Genomic DNA, 19,829 nt, shown 5'->3' with positions numbered 1-19,829 from the left:
TGTTCCAGAAATATTTACATGCATTCAAAGTTATTCATACGACAAGTTCTATAAAGTTTAACATGATTTTTTGTCCAAATGGAAATCTTTGTCCAGAAACATGACTCTTCCTAATTTCAAATGGATCAGATGGCTTTCTTACTCTTGCATCTCCCTTCCCTTGAATTAGCCTAAACAAATTCAGCCAGGGAAGCTTCAATACTCTTCTTAAAGAGTAGAAAAAAAATCCCAAGTCTGTTAAATACTAATTTCTCTGAAAGTAGATCATTTTAAAAAATCCTAAATCTGTTCCAATTATATGTTTGAGTAAAATCTCTGCTTGCTCAAAACAAATCCAGTGTGAGCTCCTCGCCCTAAATCTGCACCTTTTAGGAGAAAGATATTGTGATGTGATGTGGTGTGATGTGATGTGATGTGATGTGATGTGATATGATGTGATGTGATCTGATGTGATGTGATGTGATGTAACATGGGTGCCACACTCACAAAAGGAAAACCATAGGTTTCTTTCTTCATTAAATGCTCATTGTAATCACACCAATCTGATAAACTAAGATAATTTAAATTCACACACAACAAATATCAAAAAGCTGTTGTAACATTTCTGTCTTTACTTGCAGCACAGTGTCAGACTCCAGCACTGTCTGATGCTTCACTGGGTATACTATTACATAACCAGTGAGCCGCCTGCATGAATCAATTATTCATCTCCATGTCATAACACTGAGGATGCTTTGATTATGACAGACATCCAGACAAGGCAGTGCAGTAAATGGTGAGGGGAAAACACGCACCAATCTCCACTGAGTCTCTGGCTTCGTCACGTGACTGCTGAGGGAGAGCACCTTCAAATAAGACTTATTCTCTCCGTTGCTCTCGAAGACCGCATGAATGCTTCATTTTAAAAACAGCCCCCAGCAATTGGGGAATCAACACAAGAGCTCGTCTGTAAGTCCTTCCGCATGGGATTCACAACAAACTGTCAGTCCAGTGCAGACAGAGATGGAGCAGCCATATTTTCCTCTTTGTCAAAAAGTGTTTCAGGGGTGTTCCATCTTTTACTATAAAGGCCCCATCAATGCAGGTGGTGTTGACTGACTACATAGGTTGGTTCAGAGGTTAAACAGTACAGTACATCTTGATTTATCTGTCAGGATAATCAGCCTCAAGCATCTGTTCTGAAGAGTCAAAACAACTTATCTAGTGACCCAAAGTCAGAGAGAGAATGAAATAATGACGAGCTGTAAAGGTTCAAAGGCTTATTTTAAAGACATGAATAACAGCTCTATTTATGTCCACACTAAATCATGAGGTTAAAACCCACCATACTTCATAGTGATGCTGTGTTCTTCACTTCTTTTGTACATTTTCTTTCAAGGCTCAGTTATGCAGAAAACCATCTGGGCCCAGTGAGGGTAGATGGTTAAATCCCCTGTCACATAATAAAAGCTCCTGCTGGTTCTGGTTTGTTTCTGACAGTAAAGCCTCTACACATTTTATCTCTTAATGTACATGTTTTATTGCAGAAAACAGACATTTTGATCTATGGTGAATACTCGGGAGGTCATTAGGCCACCCATTTATAAAGAAAAAACCTGGAGTCTGTTGGTGGTTGTTGACATGAACAGAACATAAACAAATACAGTAATAAAGTACACAGTAAACAAAGTATAGTTTGAATGATTATTTAATCTCCTTTAGCTACAGCAGTCAGGGTTAAATCGAGCAATAACTGCTTTAACTGCTGTTGTGGACTTTGGACTGCACTCTTTGTAGATCTGGTGAAGAATTTTGATAAGAAATATTAATCACAACAATTTGCCAAGACATCTGCTTTCTATGGGTTTTGATGATTTTGCTTAAAGGTCGGTCAAAGCAAAATCTTTATTGTTGCCAATGGCTTCAATATTGATTGATTTATTTATTGAATGGGACAGTGTGCAGTTTGAAACATTAAAGATGCACTGCACCAGAGTTAGCTTGAAAAAAAACCCCACACAGAACACACCATACAAAATACAAATACAAAGCTACACACAGCACATCACATACACTCAATGGTCACACAGCTGGTTGGTTGATGGTTCAGAAAGGTTTCCCATAAGGTCAATATTATGGCCCTGCTATTTATCCATACATACATAGTATTTATTTTCCAACTGAGCATCACAATGTCAATTTTTATGCTGACGATACCATAATACATGCCACCAACTCTACCGCAAACCAGTACGCACCTCATTACTGGCCACTTGAGGGCACCAGAAATATATCATCACAATATTTTAAATTATTAAAATATTTATTATAACCACTTCAATAATACTTGTCTCTCATAAAAGAGATCTTGATCTCAGTGAAACTTCCTGAATAAATAAAACTGAACTAACCAATGTAAGATGTTTAAAGTGGTGAAGCGGGTCATTATGAAATGAAAGCCAATTAAATACATTATTATCTATTCAGTTTCCTGCTATAGAAGTAATCAAGGAAAAGTCACATGTTACCTATTATCTGCTCTAAAGTTTCCAGTGGACTGTGTTCAAGTTCTAACGATGTGAATATTGAAGCCATCACACTGATGTATGCGTGTGCTATCGTTTTTTTAAAACTCATAACAGAGTTCCAATGTTGTATCATAAAAAATATATGCACATAATAAAATAAATAATCACAAGGCGAACAAAGCTATTCCTGGTACATGAAGCCATTAGTATTGAGAGTGTGTATTAATATTTATAGTCTACTTCACACTATTATATTTGCATGGCTTTGCTCGCCACAATCTAGTTTCTAAAAATGGATATAGGACATTTCCTCTAGATTTACAAAGCGGCAGTAAAGGGTGATTTCATTACTGTGATGATGTTTACACACTCAGTGTTTAATACCTTCAATATAACTCATTCTCAGAGGTTATTGCAGGTTGGTCTTCTCAGCCTCCCTCTCACAAGAAATCTCTTAGGATACAAACTAGGTGTACGAAAAGCTATGAGGTTACAGGGTGTTTGTTTTTCACCATGTCATTTAGTGCTCTGCATCTGTTTGTCAGTGTGTACGTATAGTACAGTATGCCGGTATGGATAAGAGTGAAAGACATTGTGTCTGTGTGTGAGGGAGAAAAAGCAGGAGAGAAGAGAAAGAGAGAGGGAGAGAGATCAAAGACTATGGCAGAGTCAGGCCCTGTATCAAAAATTAGGTTGGAAGGCTCTGCCTCCTCTTTCCATCCAGCTCTCCCCTGATCATCGACACTGAGGAGAATAAACTCAATCCATGTTAAATTATAGATTAAGGCCCAGCTCTGGCTATGGCTCGGCAGCTGGCGGCAGCATGCGCGTCAAGCTGCACTGAGTTTTACACACTTCTGCTGCTGCTGCTGCTGCTGCTACTGTTGCCTCACCTCAATGCCTTATTAAAATCAACATCAAACACTCTCCACAGATGAATAACAGGATTTAAAAGAGACTGTATGAATATGTAAATACTCTCTCTACAATATGCTCTCTGTGAGGCTGTAGTTTGTTGGACTCTGCCTCGTGGATGAATTAACCTTTAGTATCACTCTTCAGGTCACAAGTGTTTTTCTCGTTGGTAATCTTTTATTCAGAGGAGCTTTGTTCTTTTATCTCTATGATGAGATGATTTGCAAAGTGCTAGTTAACATTTTTATGGGTATTGTCTCATAAAAAGGATGAAAAGAGTTTTTGCTCTGCTTTGTTATGCAGCCATTCCAAGCAGATGGTGCAAATCAGGGAATGTAGAAATGGAAATACTTCATGTATGTCAAGCAGGAAAAGCTACAGTGTAAATATTCATATCAACAGAGGATCAAGTATGACATGTCAGCTTTGAGACTTAGAACTGCCTCTGCTTTAACTAGTAGAAACAGGTTTTTGAACTTCAACTTGTGATGGTCGGTAAATGATATCTATCCAAAATCACATCTTTAAATCTGATGGTATCCATTATTGTAAAATATCTGCATGTCTCTCTCAAATGCATGTGAAGAGCCTTTGCCATGTCAAAGTTTGCACAGCAAAACCTCCCCATGAGCTTCATCCATGGTCATGGTCATGAAATAAGGGACTGACATGAAAGGCCCTGCACACCCCCACAGATGTTTTCTGTTTTTCTGGCTGATTAAACCTCTGCTCAGGTTGAAGGTGGGCAGAGCTATCGTGGGAATTACATGAGGTCTGATGTAAACTGTCCTGATCTAGCAGGTGCAACAAAAATAAAGGGAGAGTCAGGAAGGATCAGTCAGTCAATGTCAGTCACACCCCGGTAAAAAAAAAGTACTCTGAAGTGCATTTAATTGAAGTATACTTAGTATACTTCCATGTGCACTCATGATAAATGTACTTAAAGTGTGCTGTTTTCAACATGCTAACAATGTTCTTATAATGTCCCTCTCTCTGCCTTTTGCCTAAGAGGTTGCTTTGGCTTCCTGGCTCAGGAACTACCCTGCACTAGGTAGTTTAGGCCTCAGCCTATTTAGGTGGGTTCTTTGTTAACCTCTCTCTCTTCTCTTCCTCCCAGGCCTCCACCAGCCAGATGTGTTAGGGTTTTGTTTCATTTGCACGCATCACATATTCCATTCATCCACACATTTCATTCATTACTTACTTAGCTGAATAACATTATTATCTTTTATCTTACGTTGACAATAAATGTCATTTTGAAAGCTTTATTCATGTGTGATTCCCTTTTTTGTCGCTGACTCTGAACCAATTCGTGACTCTGGGCTCGTCCAAACTTTTTGGTAAGGTTAAAGCAAAGCCTGAGTGTGACAAATGAGGGCTATTTCTTCAGTAAACTTAATCCTTAGTAAACTTGAGTCAATTTGGCTTTTTGTAGGATTATTTGTTGGCCTGTCTTGTTTAAAAACTTGGGTATGTAATGGCTTTGGTTTTTGGTGCCAATGTCACACATGACATTGTATTTTTTTTTTTCCTGGATTCAGGTTTTGGAATAGTTGTCTGGTGGGGTTCGGAGTAGAGGAGAAGCAATTGTCCCCTGTTTTGGTTTTATTAACCTAACTTTGTGTTGCCTGTTTTAGTTGAAGTGCTTTAAATCAAGTAAGTGTTGGGCCATTTGAATTACAACGCCTTGGTTGGGGTAGCCGTTTTTGTTGACCCATGGGCCCTGTTCACATCTGGCACTAACATGTGTCTTGGGTGATCCGATCACAAGTGGACAGCTCTAAGTACGTCTGTTCATACCTGGTATTAACATGCGTCTTGGGTGACCACTTGTGATCGGATCTCACTTCCTTGCTCTACATGCAAATAAACACGTACATCATTTCTGTTTGCAAAGACCAAACTCTTGTTTTAAAGCAGTGAGGGACTGGGGGTCTGTGAACCCTCTGTCCAAAGCTGTGTTCAACTTGTTTGATAACAGGATAGACGAATATTAAATGCATTGTGTGCCCCCTCATGAAAATGATGGGAGGAGGGTGAGAGGATGTTACAGCTCATGCTTTTGTTTGGTTTGGTTGTATATGAGCTTTGTTCGTGTAGCAAGGTCCTCTTTGTGTTGGCATGTGTGTCTCAGGACGTTTTGGTGGCATGTACGCCTTGGTGCTTTTGGTTAGAGGAACCTTTTTTTATTGCTACTTTGGTTTAGTGTCTTCAACTCCAGTTTTGTAGTTTTGATAGCTGGGATTTTGTAAGGGCAAGGCATTGTTGTTTTGTCTAGTTGCAGACAACCTTGTTAGACACTCAACCATTCTTGGGGTCAGGAGGTTAATTTTATCACTGATATTTGAAGAGATGTTCTTGCTGATGTCCTTGTGTGTGTTTGCTTTCCTTCTGTTACATCTGCTTTTCCCATTCAGTCTGCCTTTTCATTTGCTCCTAAGGATCCAAGGCTGCTGAGGTGGGACTGGGTGACAGGTTGAAGCGTGGAGGATGTCAAAAGTATTTGGCTGAGATGGTTTCTTTACATTGTTATTGTTGCACATATATTGACTATGGATATGCAGTTTGGCAAATGTAAGTCAAAGAAAACATTAATTAATGGTGACATAACTTTGTAAATGGAGGATTTAAATGGTCAACATAATTAATGATATGTGTATTTTTCTTAAATTGTCAGTTGGATGATGGACCTAGAAGTGTTTTAAGGGGGAGGGTGTGACGTCCCTCTCTCTGCCTTTTGCTTAAGAGGATGTTTGGCTTCCTGGCTCAGGAACTACCCTCCACTGGGTAGTTTAGGCCTCAGCCTATTTACGTGGCTTCTTTGTTAACCTCTCTCTCTTCTATCTCTCCCAGGCCTACAGATGCCAGATGGGTTAGGGTTTTGTTTTGTTTGCACGCATCACATATTTCACTCATCCACACATTGCATTCATTACTGACTTAGCTGAGTAACGTTATCATGTTTTATCTTAAGATGACCATAAATGTCATTTTTAGAAGCTTTATTCATGTGATTCCCTCTTTTGTCGCTGACTCTGGAACAGCTCATGACACATCCGTTCAGTCTGTCTCCTTCTGTGTCAGTATGATCATTAGTTTTGTCAGTAAACTTTCCTATAATCTACAGTAATTATGACCACTAGCCATGGAAGTAATACTGACTTTGGTAACCAGAAATTACAACAAAGTATCAGTTCCCATGTCAGAGCATTTTATTCACAAAACCAGCTGGAGAAAGATTTGCTCTTCAATCTGAGATTTAATACTTTCTTGTCTTCTCCAATCATGTGTTTTTAGTGGACAGTGTATAAATAGCAGGAGAAAATGCCATTTGTACATCTTGCATAAATAGAGTCCAGTGTATGAAAAATAATGAATGTATAATTTTGGTATTGTCTGTGACCGAAAATAGAAATCTTTATCTGTTTAACAATATTCTCAACAACACTTCCTCGACAGTAATTTCATGCAAAGCAAATCTCATATGGCAGTCAAAGGCATCAAGATAATGTCCAGCATAAACATCAAACATGATACATGCAATTTCTTACAGTGATTAACATAATCAGCATGCTGTCCAGTCTAAATTACAAAACACTGCAACAATAAATCTCAAACAATACAAACAAATGGATACATATATACACATTTTGCTTTATGAGAACATTAAATCTTCTATTTTGGTGTTTTTACATAATGTACATTTCTGAAGTTGTTTAAAGGTACTGTTGAATTTGTGAGAAATTTGTCATTCCTACCCAGAGTGAAAAAAATTCATGAAAGTTTTTTATGCATCTGTGTGCAGTATAAAGATAAATAACAAATTAGCCTAACTTTGCTCCACGAATGCATATGTATGAAATCATAATACATTGTACTCATTAGCCTAGCAATAACAATTTCAACTGCATGTGAAGAAATACACACAGAGATGACATGAGTTTGTCTCACTCAGGTAAAGAATTACTGAATGTTGTAAAAACAATATATATACCAAAACTATCCCTTTACAGTCAGTTACTTTCAATAACGTTAAAATACATAAGACAATTTGTATTCCTCTGTGCCATCAGGAATTAGGCACATGCTCACACAAACGAAATCCACCTGAGAGGAGTTTTTTTTTTCTTTTTACTTCCTTTTACACTTATCTGCCTCATTCCTTACATAAATCCAAACATAGCAATGTACATCGCTGATATGATACATACATGCGATTCACAGAACAGAACAAGTTGACAGCCAAAGGCTCAATTAACCTACAACCACTGAAGATAATGCCATGCAGTCAGGATTTGCACATGAGGTAAGACAGCCTATCAGAAAGTAACATTCAGGAACAAGATCATGCTCCAGTCTACATTCAGGATAGCAATTTAAGTGACAGAGAGAAATCACAGTGAGTCCTTTTTGTTATGTGAAGGCATTCCAATGGGTTTGTGTTTTTGAGGCAGTTCCCGTCACAAAACATTAATAATAAGCGGCCCTCTTTGGTTTCAACAGTATCATTTCCATAGATTTCAGAAAGAGAAAGAAAGAAAGAAAGAAAGAAAGAAAGAAAGAAAGAAAGCGGAAACTGCCCTTTAAATAGAGTTTAGTCCCACTCCTGAGTTTCACACAGTGACACTTGGGAGAAGCAGCTCAGCAGATGAAAACTGCATTTCATTTACCCAGATTTTTTAAAATCATTTTAGGGTAAAGCATGTGTTAGAAAATCACAGGGTATGGGAAGAAGAATCCCATGTGAGTCATTTGACACATAAATGTTTTCTTAACATTTAATTTGCTTTACTTCCTTAGTCCAGATGTTAGGTTGCCAGCTGATGCTGCTTTATCATCACAGGAATCTTTGTTCACTCTGGACTCTGGGTTTTCATGGGACTCAGGATTCTGACTTGTTTCGATACTCTGATTGGGCACTGAGGCTCTGCATGTCTGCTGATAAGACGAGCAGAGCTCCTGCCACTTCTTGCGATTGGCATCGATCTCATCGATCATTGGCTGCAACTTCCTGTTTAGCTTCAGCAGTGCCTGGGAGAGACACAGGAGAGTAACGTTGATCTCCAAACTCCAAAATCATGATTTTTTTAAATGAATTTTGTTAAAATGATAGCCAAATCCATTGTTTTGACAGCAAGCATTATCTACAGTACCTGGTAAAGGGGTTTACAGATCCCATCTATCCACTCCAACTGTAAGGCAGGTAATTCATCTTTGCGATTGCGGTCAAATATGGCCTACAGAGAGATCACAAAAGCCTGGTCACATTACAAACATGCTTTGACTATACGCTAACATGTAGCAACTATAGAAATCTGTAGCCAAAATGGTCAAGGCTGACTTTAGGTTTGATGATTGTTAAAAAAATCCCATTGAAATATGTGTGTGCTTACCGCTGGGGTCAACTTAAGCTCAGACCTCTCCCTGTCACCTTGTTCAAAGAATTCACTCGTCACCAGCTCTGCAACCTTTGGACATAACCATAATTATTTCATTATTTTACTTAAATGTGATGCAGCATTTTAATGTTGAAAAATGGTCAAGCATCTATAATAAAAACTCTTAATACATCCATGGTTCAAAGCCACAGGGAAACAGGAGCATATCCCAGCATGCATTGTGCAGAAAGCAAGAAAACATCCAGGGACAAAATGCAAACCTCCAGCTACTAAACATGTCAGTATGAAAAGGTGTCAAATAGCTGTAGCTGTCAAATATGAAAGCACACATGTGAGAAACTTTGTGACAGGGACTCAAACCTGTTTGGATATCTTCCAAGGACGAGTGACGGCACCCAGATCGCATGCTGTCATCAGCATAGACCTGTTGAGGGCATCAAAGCTCAGTTCTAGCTACTTGTTATGCTATTCACAAAGTGATTTTGGCACAGGACATTTTTATTTAGCACAAAGGAAGAAACCTGAGAACTTCTCTGTGTCCTTCATCTGTCCAGCTGAATTCTCCGGAAAGAACACACTCAAAGAACTTGGCTCTGCGCCTTTCAATGCAGAGAGACAGTCAAGGATGCAAAAATGTTAAGAGGCAAAAATTCTACAATGCAAGACAGCTTTTACCACAGAACATTTTGTAATAAAACAAAAATAGTTATTTATATAAATAGTTCATTTGTAGAAATGCATCTAATAATCTTTAATAATAAACTTAATTTTTACTTTTTACCTAATGCAGTAAAAAGACCACTTACTCAAAGTGCAAAGTAAGGTCTGTGGAGAGAATAGCCTGCTTCAATAAGTGCATCATGTTGCTATACTCTTTAGAGCAGAGGTTTGCAAAGATATTGTGACCCTGTGAAAAAAAAACAATAGCATACAGTAGGCAATACACAAAAGCAGGCGAGGATATTGGCTAAAATGTCTCCTTAAAGCCAACGCATTGGTAAAGTCATTGTTCACTATCAAATGAAGCTCCCATTAGCAATGTTAATTAGCAAGGTGTATAGACTTTCTCTGTCCTATGTTAAAAGAGATCAATAGAGACCACAGTTAATCAAACTGATCTACACCTGAGACAAAGCAGCCTCTTCATGTCTCTTGCCGTCACTGCCGCCACCTACCAGCAGCCAGTTTGTGCAGCTTTCTGCCAGCTCAGTGCTCTAAGACACATAGTACTTTAAAATAGCTTTTAAAGATTAATTTAACACCCCTTGGAAATCTTGTTTTTGCTGTCCTCCAGTGGTCAAACTCGTACCCCAGGGCTTATCAGTACACCATAGCAAGGCCAAGAGCACACTTCTGACCTAATGCACATCAGTGATGCTGGGTGTAGTCAGAGATGGAATAGACATGAAACTCTCAACCACAGGGAAATGAGACACTGCTTTTCAGCTCGATATTAAATTAGTCGAGGGATCCGACATATAATTAGATTTTTCATTGCATGTTTGTAGTATTTTTTTATTTTATATTTTTGTGTTGTTTTGTACTGTATGTTTTTTCCCCATTTAAGGGCAGGCTTTGCACATTAATTTTAGTTATAATTGCCATCTTATGTGGCATTGATCCATGCTGTGTGCTTGTCATTTATAAAAAAAAAAAAGGTACATCAATAAATGAAACATTACCACAATGTTCCTGGTTTGTTGCTGCCCAATAAAGTAATAATGTGCAAAGGACAAAAATCTTAGAAAACCCTCTGACACCATGTGACATAGAAAGCTTTAACCAACATTGTATTTGATGCATCAAATGCTATTCGAAATAGCAGTTGAAATTATACACAATTTTGTTGTCACACTTTAAACACTTGCAGCTCCTACTAAAGAGAAACTCATAAACCTCAGAATGACTGAGGTTTGTATTACATATATTATTATAATGTATTATAATCACATGAGAGATATGGGTCTCACCTCACTTTGTAGGATCATGACTGCATGATTGAAGTGATGATGTTCCAGAGTGGCTGACGTCCCGTAGAGCAAAGCCAGAGCAGAACCCGTCCTACAGGAAGAATACAGCAGTCATTCATCTGTTCCTCATTGAACCTCAGGCCTGCATGAGTAACTTACTTTGCTTGAAATGCGTTGTTGGTGCCTCGATGGTCCAAGTCATGGCACAGACAGCCAACCATCAGTGCCAGAATCTCTGCATCCGATAAAACATCCTGAAAGCTGGCTGTCTGCAGAAAGCAAAAGAAAAAAATGTTTTAGTCCTATGTCCTTTGTCTCATTAGTGTAATGATTACATACCTGATCACCCTGGAAGTTTGAACACTCTCTCTAAGGCTTTTCCCAAATGTTCCTCCCTTGAATTATCTCTTAATGATGTTTCTCTTGTGATGTTTCCATCTAATTATGTTTATGTTAGTAACTGATTGCTGATTAGTTTAACCATAAGTCCATTGAGACACACTTTCCCCACGACAGGCTTTATAAATAACCTTGACAACTTGTTATCCTCATTAGGGGTCTAAGTTTTGGAGGGTATTTTTTCCTTTTATCAGACAGTTAAACTGTATAGAGTAAGAGCAAACATGAAGAGAGATATAGGTAGACAACAGAAATTGGAGATGTTGCACATAATGCATGCATTTTAGAAAGATGAGTCATTTTAAAGTAATATTTCAGCCAATTTTGTGGGCATGTAAACCTATTTCTAAATTTCTTTAAACCTAGCCATTTTTCCACTGAAAAAAGTTGGAGCTTTTTATATTTAGTTTCTCTTTTAAAGTTGAAAAAGTCATCTTATTCCACGCTGTCTGACTGTATCAGATATATTCTGTATCGACTTGTCCCAACTCTTCATTGATGTTTCCACTGAGTGAAATATTCAAACCCAAGACTCCATGGCTGCACCATTCCATCAAAAAGATGAGTCATTCATCATTTTGAAACACATTTCTCCAAAATTAAGCCTGACATATATGGTATCTCTGGAAACTTTGGGTCCTCCACTAAAATTTAAAATAAAGCTGTGAGGGTCTGAGCAAAGTATGGCTTGAAAGCGTGAGTTTGTGATGACCGACCCACAGGTTGAACAGTGGAGTTTAGATGCTCATTGAGGGCAACACAAATAAATCTGAGTTGACTTACTGTGATCATAACAAACATGCACTGGGACACATTGAAGGCATGCCTCCAGTTATGATACGCCACAGTTCGATAGTTCTTCCTCACAGTCAGAAGCCAGCGACACAACACCTAAGAGAAGATATACACACACAAAGGTGACAAACAGTATATGCACACACACTCTGGACTCCAGCAGCACAAGTACATTTTACAGGACCTCACCTCATAGTCGATTTTAAACTTTTGGACGACACCAAGTTCCAGAAACATCCGGAGTGATGCAGTGATCATGGCGTCATTGTCCAAAGAAAAGTCATTGAAGTGAAACTCAATGATGCCTAACTCACTGCTCAGGGGGATTTTAGCTGCCTTCAGGGGAAAGGACAGAGCTGTCAATCACATAGTGCCGGCAAAGGAGGCAGCGAAACAATCAGCAAACATTTGCAGAGATTACACTTCACCTACAACCGCTGACAGGTGTCAGATTTCATACACTGAAAGTCAGTTTAATGATAATGTTTTCTCATTCGCTCCCACTGAGGATTACCTTGAGTCTGTCAACTTCTACCTTCGAGCAGGTAGCGTGGTAGGACAACATCTGAAAAAGCAGAAATCATGCAAAAAACATACTATTATGCTGATGTAATGCTAATTAGGTGAAAATCCTAAATTAGATAGGCAAACTCTCAAAAAGATTCACACTGCTGCAGTGAAAAATCAATATGTTCCAAGAATTTTGATGCAGTCTCTTTCTAACTTCTCTTGGTACACAATCAGGATCAAAGAAAGTACATCTCTGTTTTTAAAACCAATTTGTTGCTACATTTTGGGTCTCTTGACAGATTAAAAACAAAAATCCGTCAAGTGTTTAAAGAAACAGCAAAGATTATGTGACAGAGATACAGGAGTGTTTGTTGCCTTTGATGAGAGGCGAGCAGACTGGCACATGTTTTTATTATGAATTATTGAGAGCAGCTGAAATATTTATGGTTGAGAAGCACAACCATGTTTGCTGAGGATAATGTGACTGCTCAGGTTAGATACCGGGCAGTGGAGCAGAACATAGATGGAGACGTTAATGAATGTGAAGAGCCTCAGTGAAGATTAGCTTTAATTAGTGGAAGTGACACATTTTAGTTTTAATTTGTTTTTGGTTGCACAGAAAGGATACTTTTAATTTTTCCCATAAATCAGTGTATAAAATGTCTTTCTTTTTGGTAGAATCACAGATTGTATAAAGCTCATCAGAGTCACTGATTGTTAAATAAAATAGTTTCATTAAGCTTTTCTACTGCATAAGACCGTATTTTACAACATACTGGTATGCATTAATTAATACTGCAGTTTAGGGTAAATACTGGCATAAAATACTCTCATGGGTTTTACAGAGATTGCTACAAGCAGATGATGTATTTTTGTAATGTAATTTGTCATAAAACAGAATGTATTAAATGTATTCAGTTATTTACCTCTATATTATTATTATCATTATTATTATTACATGTCATATTTAGACAGAAATGATGGGAAAGAGATGTCAACAAATACAAACAAATATATATATCTTATATATCTTGCGTCCTCAAAGTGGTGAGGTGATGGGTTTAAAAAAAGACCAATGTGTTTCTATGCTCACATCCAGAGCGACAGACTGTTTGGCCCACGTCTTCTTAACTTGATTGTACATCATAGTGTTGTTGATTCCAAGTCCGCAGAATATCACAAATGCCTGAGAAGAAAAAAAACATAAAGAATCCAGAGATGTAGTATAGTGTAAATTCAATGCAACACAGGTTTTGGTGGCACAGTTTTCATCGAGTTCTGACCTCAAACAGTCTCTGATCTGCATCACTGAACGTCTTCCTGTCCAGACGATTCAGAATTTGTGCGACCCCTGTAAGAAACACCCATATGTTGTTGACTCTAACATAAAAATTGGTTTCCAGTGAGAGCAAATGAAATGGATTATTTTGGTCAAACATACCGATAATCTGATGAGTTCGATTCCAGATAGGGACACATAACACTGATCTGATGTGAAATCCTGAAGCCTGATCCGCCTGTAATGAGAGGAAACAGTGACAATGTAGCAGGATCTCTTAAATGGGATTCTAAAAAATTAATCAATGATAAAATAATGCATATGAACACAGGAAAATAATGATATGTTTATGGCTTTTAGGAAGATTGCAGAAACATTAGCTGGTTTTCAAGTTCATGATACACAAGCAAATTTACCAGTATTCATAAGTAATGAAATAAATTACTTGTCCACTTAATGAACTGATATGTTTTAATACAGACTTTAGATACTATCAACTAACTTTAAAGAATCAGTGTAAAACAGTAATTCCGACACTTTTGTTGTGCTGTTTGGAGTCATGTGTGTGTGTCCATACATTTGTACAAGGTCTTATAGGTGTAATGTGGAGACTAATAGGTCCACACCTCAGCATCAAAGCGCGGGTCCTGACACACATCGCTGATGTTAACAGGCAGTCCTGTGGAGGCCACCAGCTCAGCAATGCTATTATTGATCAGCCAATCAGAACACGAAAGCTTCTCCATGCTGATGTAACCAATAACACAAACAGGACACATTGGTCACCTAACAATATAAACTTATACATCCAACACAACAGCAGTAAATGGTGAGTGAGTTCATTTTTAGCCAGTGCTCACAGCAAGGCTCTAGGGATGGTGATGTCAGTCTGCCACTAAAATATCTTGACAACTATGTGATGGATTGTCATGAAATATGGTACAGACCCACAGGCATCCATGGTCCCCAGAGGACAAAGCCCACCGACTTCGGGGAGCCACTAACTTTTCCTGTAGCACCACCATCAGGTTGACATTTGTTGTTCAGAGTGAAATATCTTTACAACTATCTGAAGGATTGCCATAAAATTTGATACAGAAATTCAAATTTACTAGAGGATAAATTCTAATAACTTTGATGATCATCTGATTTCCTCGAGTGCCACCCGCAGGATTGCCATAAAATTTAGTACAGACATTCATGGTCCCCATATGATGGACTTAACCTTTCATCTTATAATCAGGCCAAAAATACCTGGTTTATGACCAAATACTTTTAAAAATCCAAAGACATTTTCATCAGCCACAATTGTACTTTGTGTTTAGTGCTAATTAATAAATATGCTAAAACTAAGATGGTGAACATACAAGGTAAACATTTTGCCTGCTAAACATCAACATGATAGCATTATTACTGAGATCATCTGAGCATTTAGCTGTAAGCTTTTTTCATATCATTTTATGTCTGCTAAAGAATTTCACCTGTTGTCATGGTCCATGTTGCACAATGGAGACATCAGCTCAAATGTCTTGGAGAACTTCACAACCTATAGAAAACACATGTATCATCACAAACAGCAGCAACTACATTTCGTAACAGAGGTATAAGCGATTAGCACAAGAAAGGCTATATGGTTGCATGCAAAAAAAAATCAATTTGGATAACTGTGGGTCAAGCAAAAACAATTACATGTGAGGCAGGAAAAGCTGATAAAGAGCCAAAGGTCTCACCGGTGAGTCAATGTCCTCAAGGAGAAGCACAGAGCAGCGTTCACACTGCAGCAGGGTCAGCGCTCGCTGCATGATCTTCCTGACAATCTTCTCCAGGTCAGTCTGCTCCTCAAACAGGTCATTGACCACCTCCAGAAGAGCCTGTGGCAGCATGAAAGGACATTATGACTCACGTTCATAACACAAACACACTGTTTATATATTTGTGATATTATGTCATTCTGTTAAAGGATACTTTATGTGTTAACTTAAACTACTGACTACAAATAACTAAACTAAGGGCATGTATGTGTGAGAACTGAGTGCAGTTTATATTCTCTCACCCTACTCCTTTCATACTCCTTGCGAGACTCAGAAAACAACTTGGCATTGGAAATCGATATTCCACAGAATGGTAGATACATCTGCAGCACCTGGGTAAAAGAAAAAAAAATACAAAAAAGTGGTGAAAGGCATGCATAATATGTAAATATTAGCTATTTGTATTCTAAACAAAAGGAGAGAAAACAGGGTAAGAGAGAAATGACAGAGTGTGTGGAGATGGAGGTAGAAAGGCTGCTTCTCTGCACAAATTTGTCTCAGATAGATTCCCTGTTAATGAAGTATTGATTTAGAGAAAGAAGGCATTTAGTAAGACATCAAGAGCTCTAAAATGTCTAGATGAAGACTGGCAGATGAAGATGTGTTTTTTCTTTGTTGCTAAAAAGTAATTATTGGAGTTGCTGTGCTTTAGCTATATTAGCTATACAGTAAAATCTTTTTTTAATGCCTTAAATTATTTAAACACAAAACTTGATCTAAAGTTTATTTGAAGTTGAAGCCAGAGGACACACATATTGAGAATAAACGATTTTCCACAACTTTATTCTGCCACCTTGTGGACAAACTCCTCTCAGTGCAGTTGGACTGAAGGCACATAAACACAGAATAGTTTTTATACCGACTACAAAGATTTACCAGCATCAGCATGTCTGTGTTTGTGGTTTTCTTGATTTTTTTTCTTTTAATATATTTTCCTAGAGTGAGTCAAACATGCATCTTTGCTTTTATTAATGTCTGGTTACACACTTAAACAAGAAGCCATTACTTTTCACACTGTACAGATGCACAATATATCATTTGCTCATCAACAAACTTGGAGAATGAAATTGTATTCGTATAAGCTGTTGAGCTGTAAATGAAGCTCTAATACATGCAGATTCTAGTAAACCCATTTCAAGTGGATTGCCCAGGGAGCAGTTGAAAGTGTATTCACTCAAAATGTGTTGCCTAAGTGTGCATATATATTGCACAGCCAGGCATATTTAATGTTCCACACTTGAGTAAGTGGTTGACCTCTTCTCTTCATTTTTCTGGTATTTTTATTCAGAGGGAACGCTTTGCCCCTCTCCACAGCCATCAAGAAGATTCAAAGTACAAACAGTGTTTTCAGCTGCGTGTGTGTGTGTGTGTGTGTGTGTGTGTGTGTGTGTGTGTGTGTGTGTGTGTGTGTGTGTGTGTGAATCCAATTTTAACTCCATCTCTAAAATGCTCGTAATGGTCAAACCAACCACAATATCACACTGAAGATGATAAATAGTCAGTACAGTGTGTGTGAATATGAGTCCCTCCTGCCACATAGATCTGGTAAATTACTTTTTTTCAACAGAGACACATAACAGAACTTCACCTTCTCATCATCCTCAGTGAAGGGAGTGCCCATGGGATTTTTGTTGATTGCTTGCACAACACCTATGACTTCTCCATCACTGTTGCAGATGGCCATACACAGGATGGACTGAGTCTTGTAGCCTGTTAACTTGTCTATCTCATCACTGAAGCGGTGGTCCTGGAGTAGGGGGCACATAAACACATATATCACACATACATAATCCCACATAATCACATACAGTATAACGTCGAAATGCTCGGCAACTGCCAAAGCACTTAGACTTAAAGCCTTATGGGACCACAATCCAACAACATCGGGGTTTTATGCACTCGTGTGCCCTAAATGCGAAATTGTTAGGTTTGATTTGTGGTTATTTGGATTCACGACTCTGCAGGAGGCGCCCAGTTTTTTTTACTATTAGCAGAAAAACCATAATTCCCCTCGTTGACACACATCGGCTCCATTGCAGTAATAGACCTCAGGGGGATGCGCATCAGCAGCCCAGGGCCATGATATAATGATGTAGAGCGCAAGTGGAAGCGTATACAAGGAAATCTGGCTTGTGGGAAGCTGCAAGAATGAACGCTTTTATATATGTTTTCCTTTTTTTGTGAGTACAAAGGTAGAGTTGCTTTTATCTTGACATAATTGATGTAATAACCCGGACAGAGTCTTTTATTTTCTTCGAGTTGAACGACCCGTCATGCGCAAAAGTTTTCACTCAGCTCAATATTGTCCTTTTTTTTTATGGCAGTTAATTGACTTCAAATATAACTGATAAAAATATTCTTACTCTATTTTAACATTTATTCATTATTTTTCTTGTAGGAATGTGGCCAAACTAAAGGGCCACATCCAACAAGGTGGTCATATTGATGTTTTCTCCCAAAGCTGAAAAACATTCCTGCTCCAGTCAATAATCAAAAGTTTCACCCACTTTATATAGATCTTAATAAACTTTTCGTCTAAGTATAGAAATGTTGACTGCGTGGGCTCATATTTACCTCATATGCGTTTGGGATGTTTACAGTCTCTCCATGTTCTGCCACATATCCAATGATACCCTTTCCCCATGGCACCTGCACTTCATTGTAGTTTAGAGTGCTGGAGGACGGTCTGACTGTGGTACCTGAGTGGACATCAAAGAATTTGGACACCAGTGTCCTCTTATGCGCGGGTCCCTCAACAAGGAAAAGCGAGCACCTGTCTGCGTCCACCAGGATACACACGTTGATCAAGATCTTATAACTCAGATTTGTCAGGTCCAAATCATTGGAGATATCCTTCACTAACTCCAAGAAAAACTCTCTCTCGTTGGTTTCTTTTAGTCTGTATTTGTATTCGATGGCACTGGACGCGTACTGGGGCACGTTGACCCTGGACTCCAACAGGGCGCTCAGGATGTGCGCGGTGGTCGGAGGCAGGGAGCTGGCTTTACGCAGGAGCGCACGGCGCCTCATGCTGGACTGGGACTCTTGTTCGCTGAGGCTCACATGCTCGTCGTAGGTCCGGTGTGCAGTCGTGGCTTTGGACCGGGCGAAGTTGCGTCGCAGCTCCATGTGGGACGATCTGCGTCGGAGCCCGTCCGGGGTGGTCGGCCAGAGCTGGTCCCTCGCAGCGCCGCGCCTCTCCTCCGCTGTTGACACTTTCGGCGGCTGATGCTCCTTCAACCACCTGCTAACCTGATCACATTTCGCCTTTCGAACGAGATACTCCTCGAAGAGATCTGGGTGGCAGTCCAAAAACGCCTCTACATCAGAGAAGTCAAAGGTTGTCATGGTGAAAGCTGCTGCCAGGACCAAATGAGGCACTCAAGTGTGAGAACAAGAGTTAGACGAGCAGATGACGAGGTGAGGCGGCTGCAGCCGAGCTTCTCAGAGTGATGTCCTCAAAACATTTATTCATTCATCCCACATGTGAGCCAGTCCATCGCATTGCTCCCTGAAACACTCGGAGCAGAAGTGGTCAAATACAGTGGACCCAGTTTATTTGAGACCGGATTGATGACGCTTCAGAGACGAGCTACAGCTGTCAGTCAAGCGAGATTGAGCTGCGTCTCTGGGGATTTCTGTGGAATACTATGCAGAGGTGTAGAAAAACACGGCGCCTATATATTATCCCAGGAAACTGGAGAGAGAAAAAAAAACTGCAGGGCAGGCTGCTCACTCGCTCTCCTTATTCTATACATCCAGAGTCACTCTGTGCAAGGCTCCAATTGAAGGCGAATATTATATATATATTATATATGATATTATGTTTCATTTACATTTACATCATACAATTACATTTTTTTTTTCCTACGGAGAGCTATAACAATAACTTGTTGCAAAGGGGACAGTTTAATCCAACAAAAAAACAGATGATAGATAGATAAGATAGATAGATAGATAGATAGATAGATAGATAGATAGATAGATAGATAGATAGATAGATATTGTGAAAAGCATTGGTGCCTGTAAAGGTATGAAAACAGCTTTGACTGTTTTGCCTTGTGAATAACTCTGAATAACTCAAGGGCACTTGGCTCCGAGCAAACAGACTGTGGTTGAATAGATGGAGAGAGAATGTAAAAGCACTCCGAAGACATGTGTTATTTTACCATCACTTTTGTTTTCTTGCAACTACACACTTCCTGTGTTTTCAGATGTCAATAGAATCTATTTGCATTGAGATA

The 19,829-nt window shown here is 38.9% G+C and overlaps 1 protein-coding gene across 1 annotated transcript; it reads right to left on the bottom strand.

The window, feature by feature from the left end:
- Window positions 1-6,657: 6,657 nt before the first annotated feature.
- Window positions 6,658-19,019, bottom strand: pde11al (phosphodiesterase 11a, like). Its single transcript, XM_067601728.1, has 20 exons — window positions 18,160-19,019; window positions 17,174-17,332; window positions 15,828-15,917; window positions 15,505-15,645; window positions 15,256-15,320; window positions 14,401-14,521; window positions 13,937-14,012; window positions 13,779-13,846; window positions 13,589-13,681; window positions 12,500-12,550; window positions 12,175-12,321; window positions 11,974-12,081; window positions 10,951-11,060; window positions 10,792-10,882; window positions 9,628-9,728; window positions 9,343-9,420; window positions 9,182-9,245; window positions 8,816-8,890; window positions 8,576-8,659; window positions 6,658-8,453 (listed from the first exon to the last, which is right to left on the bottom strand). The coding sequence occupies exons 1-20, from the start codon at window positions 18,931-18,933 to the stop codon at window positions 8,211-8,213; spliced, it is 2,739 nt and encodes a 912-aa protein (XP_067457829.1). The 5' UTR covers window positions 18,934-19,019; the 3' UTR covers window positions 6,658-8,210.
- Between the last annotated feature and the right edge of the window lie 810 nt (window positions 19,020-19,829).

The sequence above is a fragment of the Thunnus thynnus genome, chromosome 10 (genome assembly GCF_963924715.1).
Source record: "Thunnus thynnus chromosome 10, fThuThy2.1, whole genome shotgun sequence".
Lineage (NCBI taxonomy): Eukaryota > Metazoa > Chordata > Actinopteri > Scombriformes > Scombridae > Thunnus > Thunnus thynnus.
This window is presented reverse-complemented; position numbering and strand designations above follow the sequence as displayed.

Bases quoted from the DNA above. Each gene is read 5' to 3' on its own strand.
- pde11al (XM_067601728.1), bottom strand. From the start codon at position 18,933: ATGACAACCTTTGACTTCTCTGATGTAGAGGCGTTTTTGGACTGCCAC. The intron at 15,321-15,504 runs GTGAGACCTTTG...TGTTTTCTATAG, and splicing joins TTGAGGACATTGACTCACCG to GTTGTGAAGTTCTCCAAGAC. The intron at 13,682-13,778 runs GTCAGAACTCGA...TTTTCTTCTCAG, and splicing joins CAGATCAGAGACTGTTTGAG to GCATTTGTGATATTCTGCGG.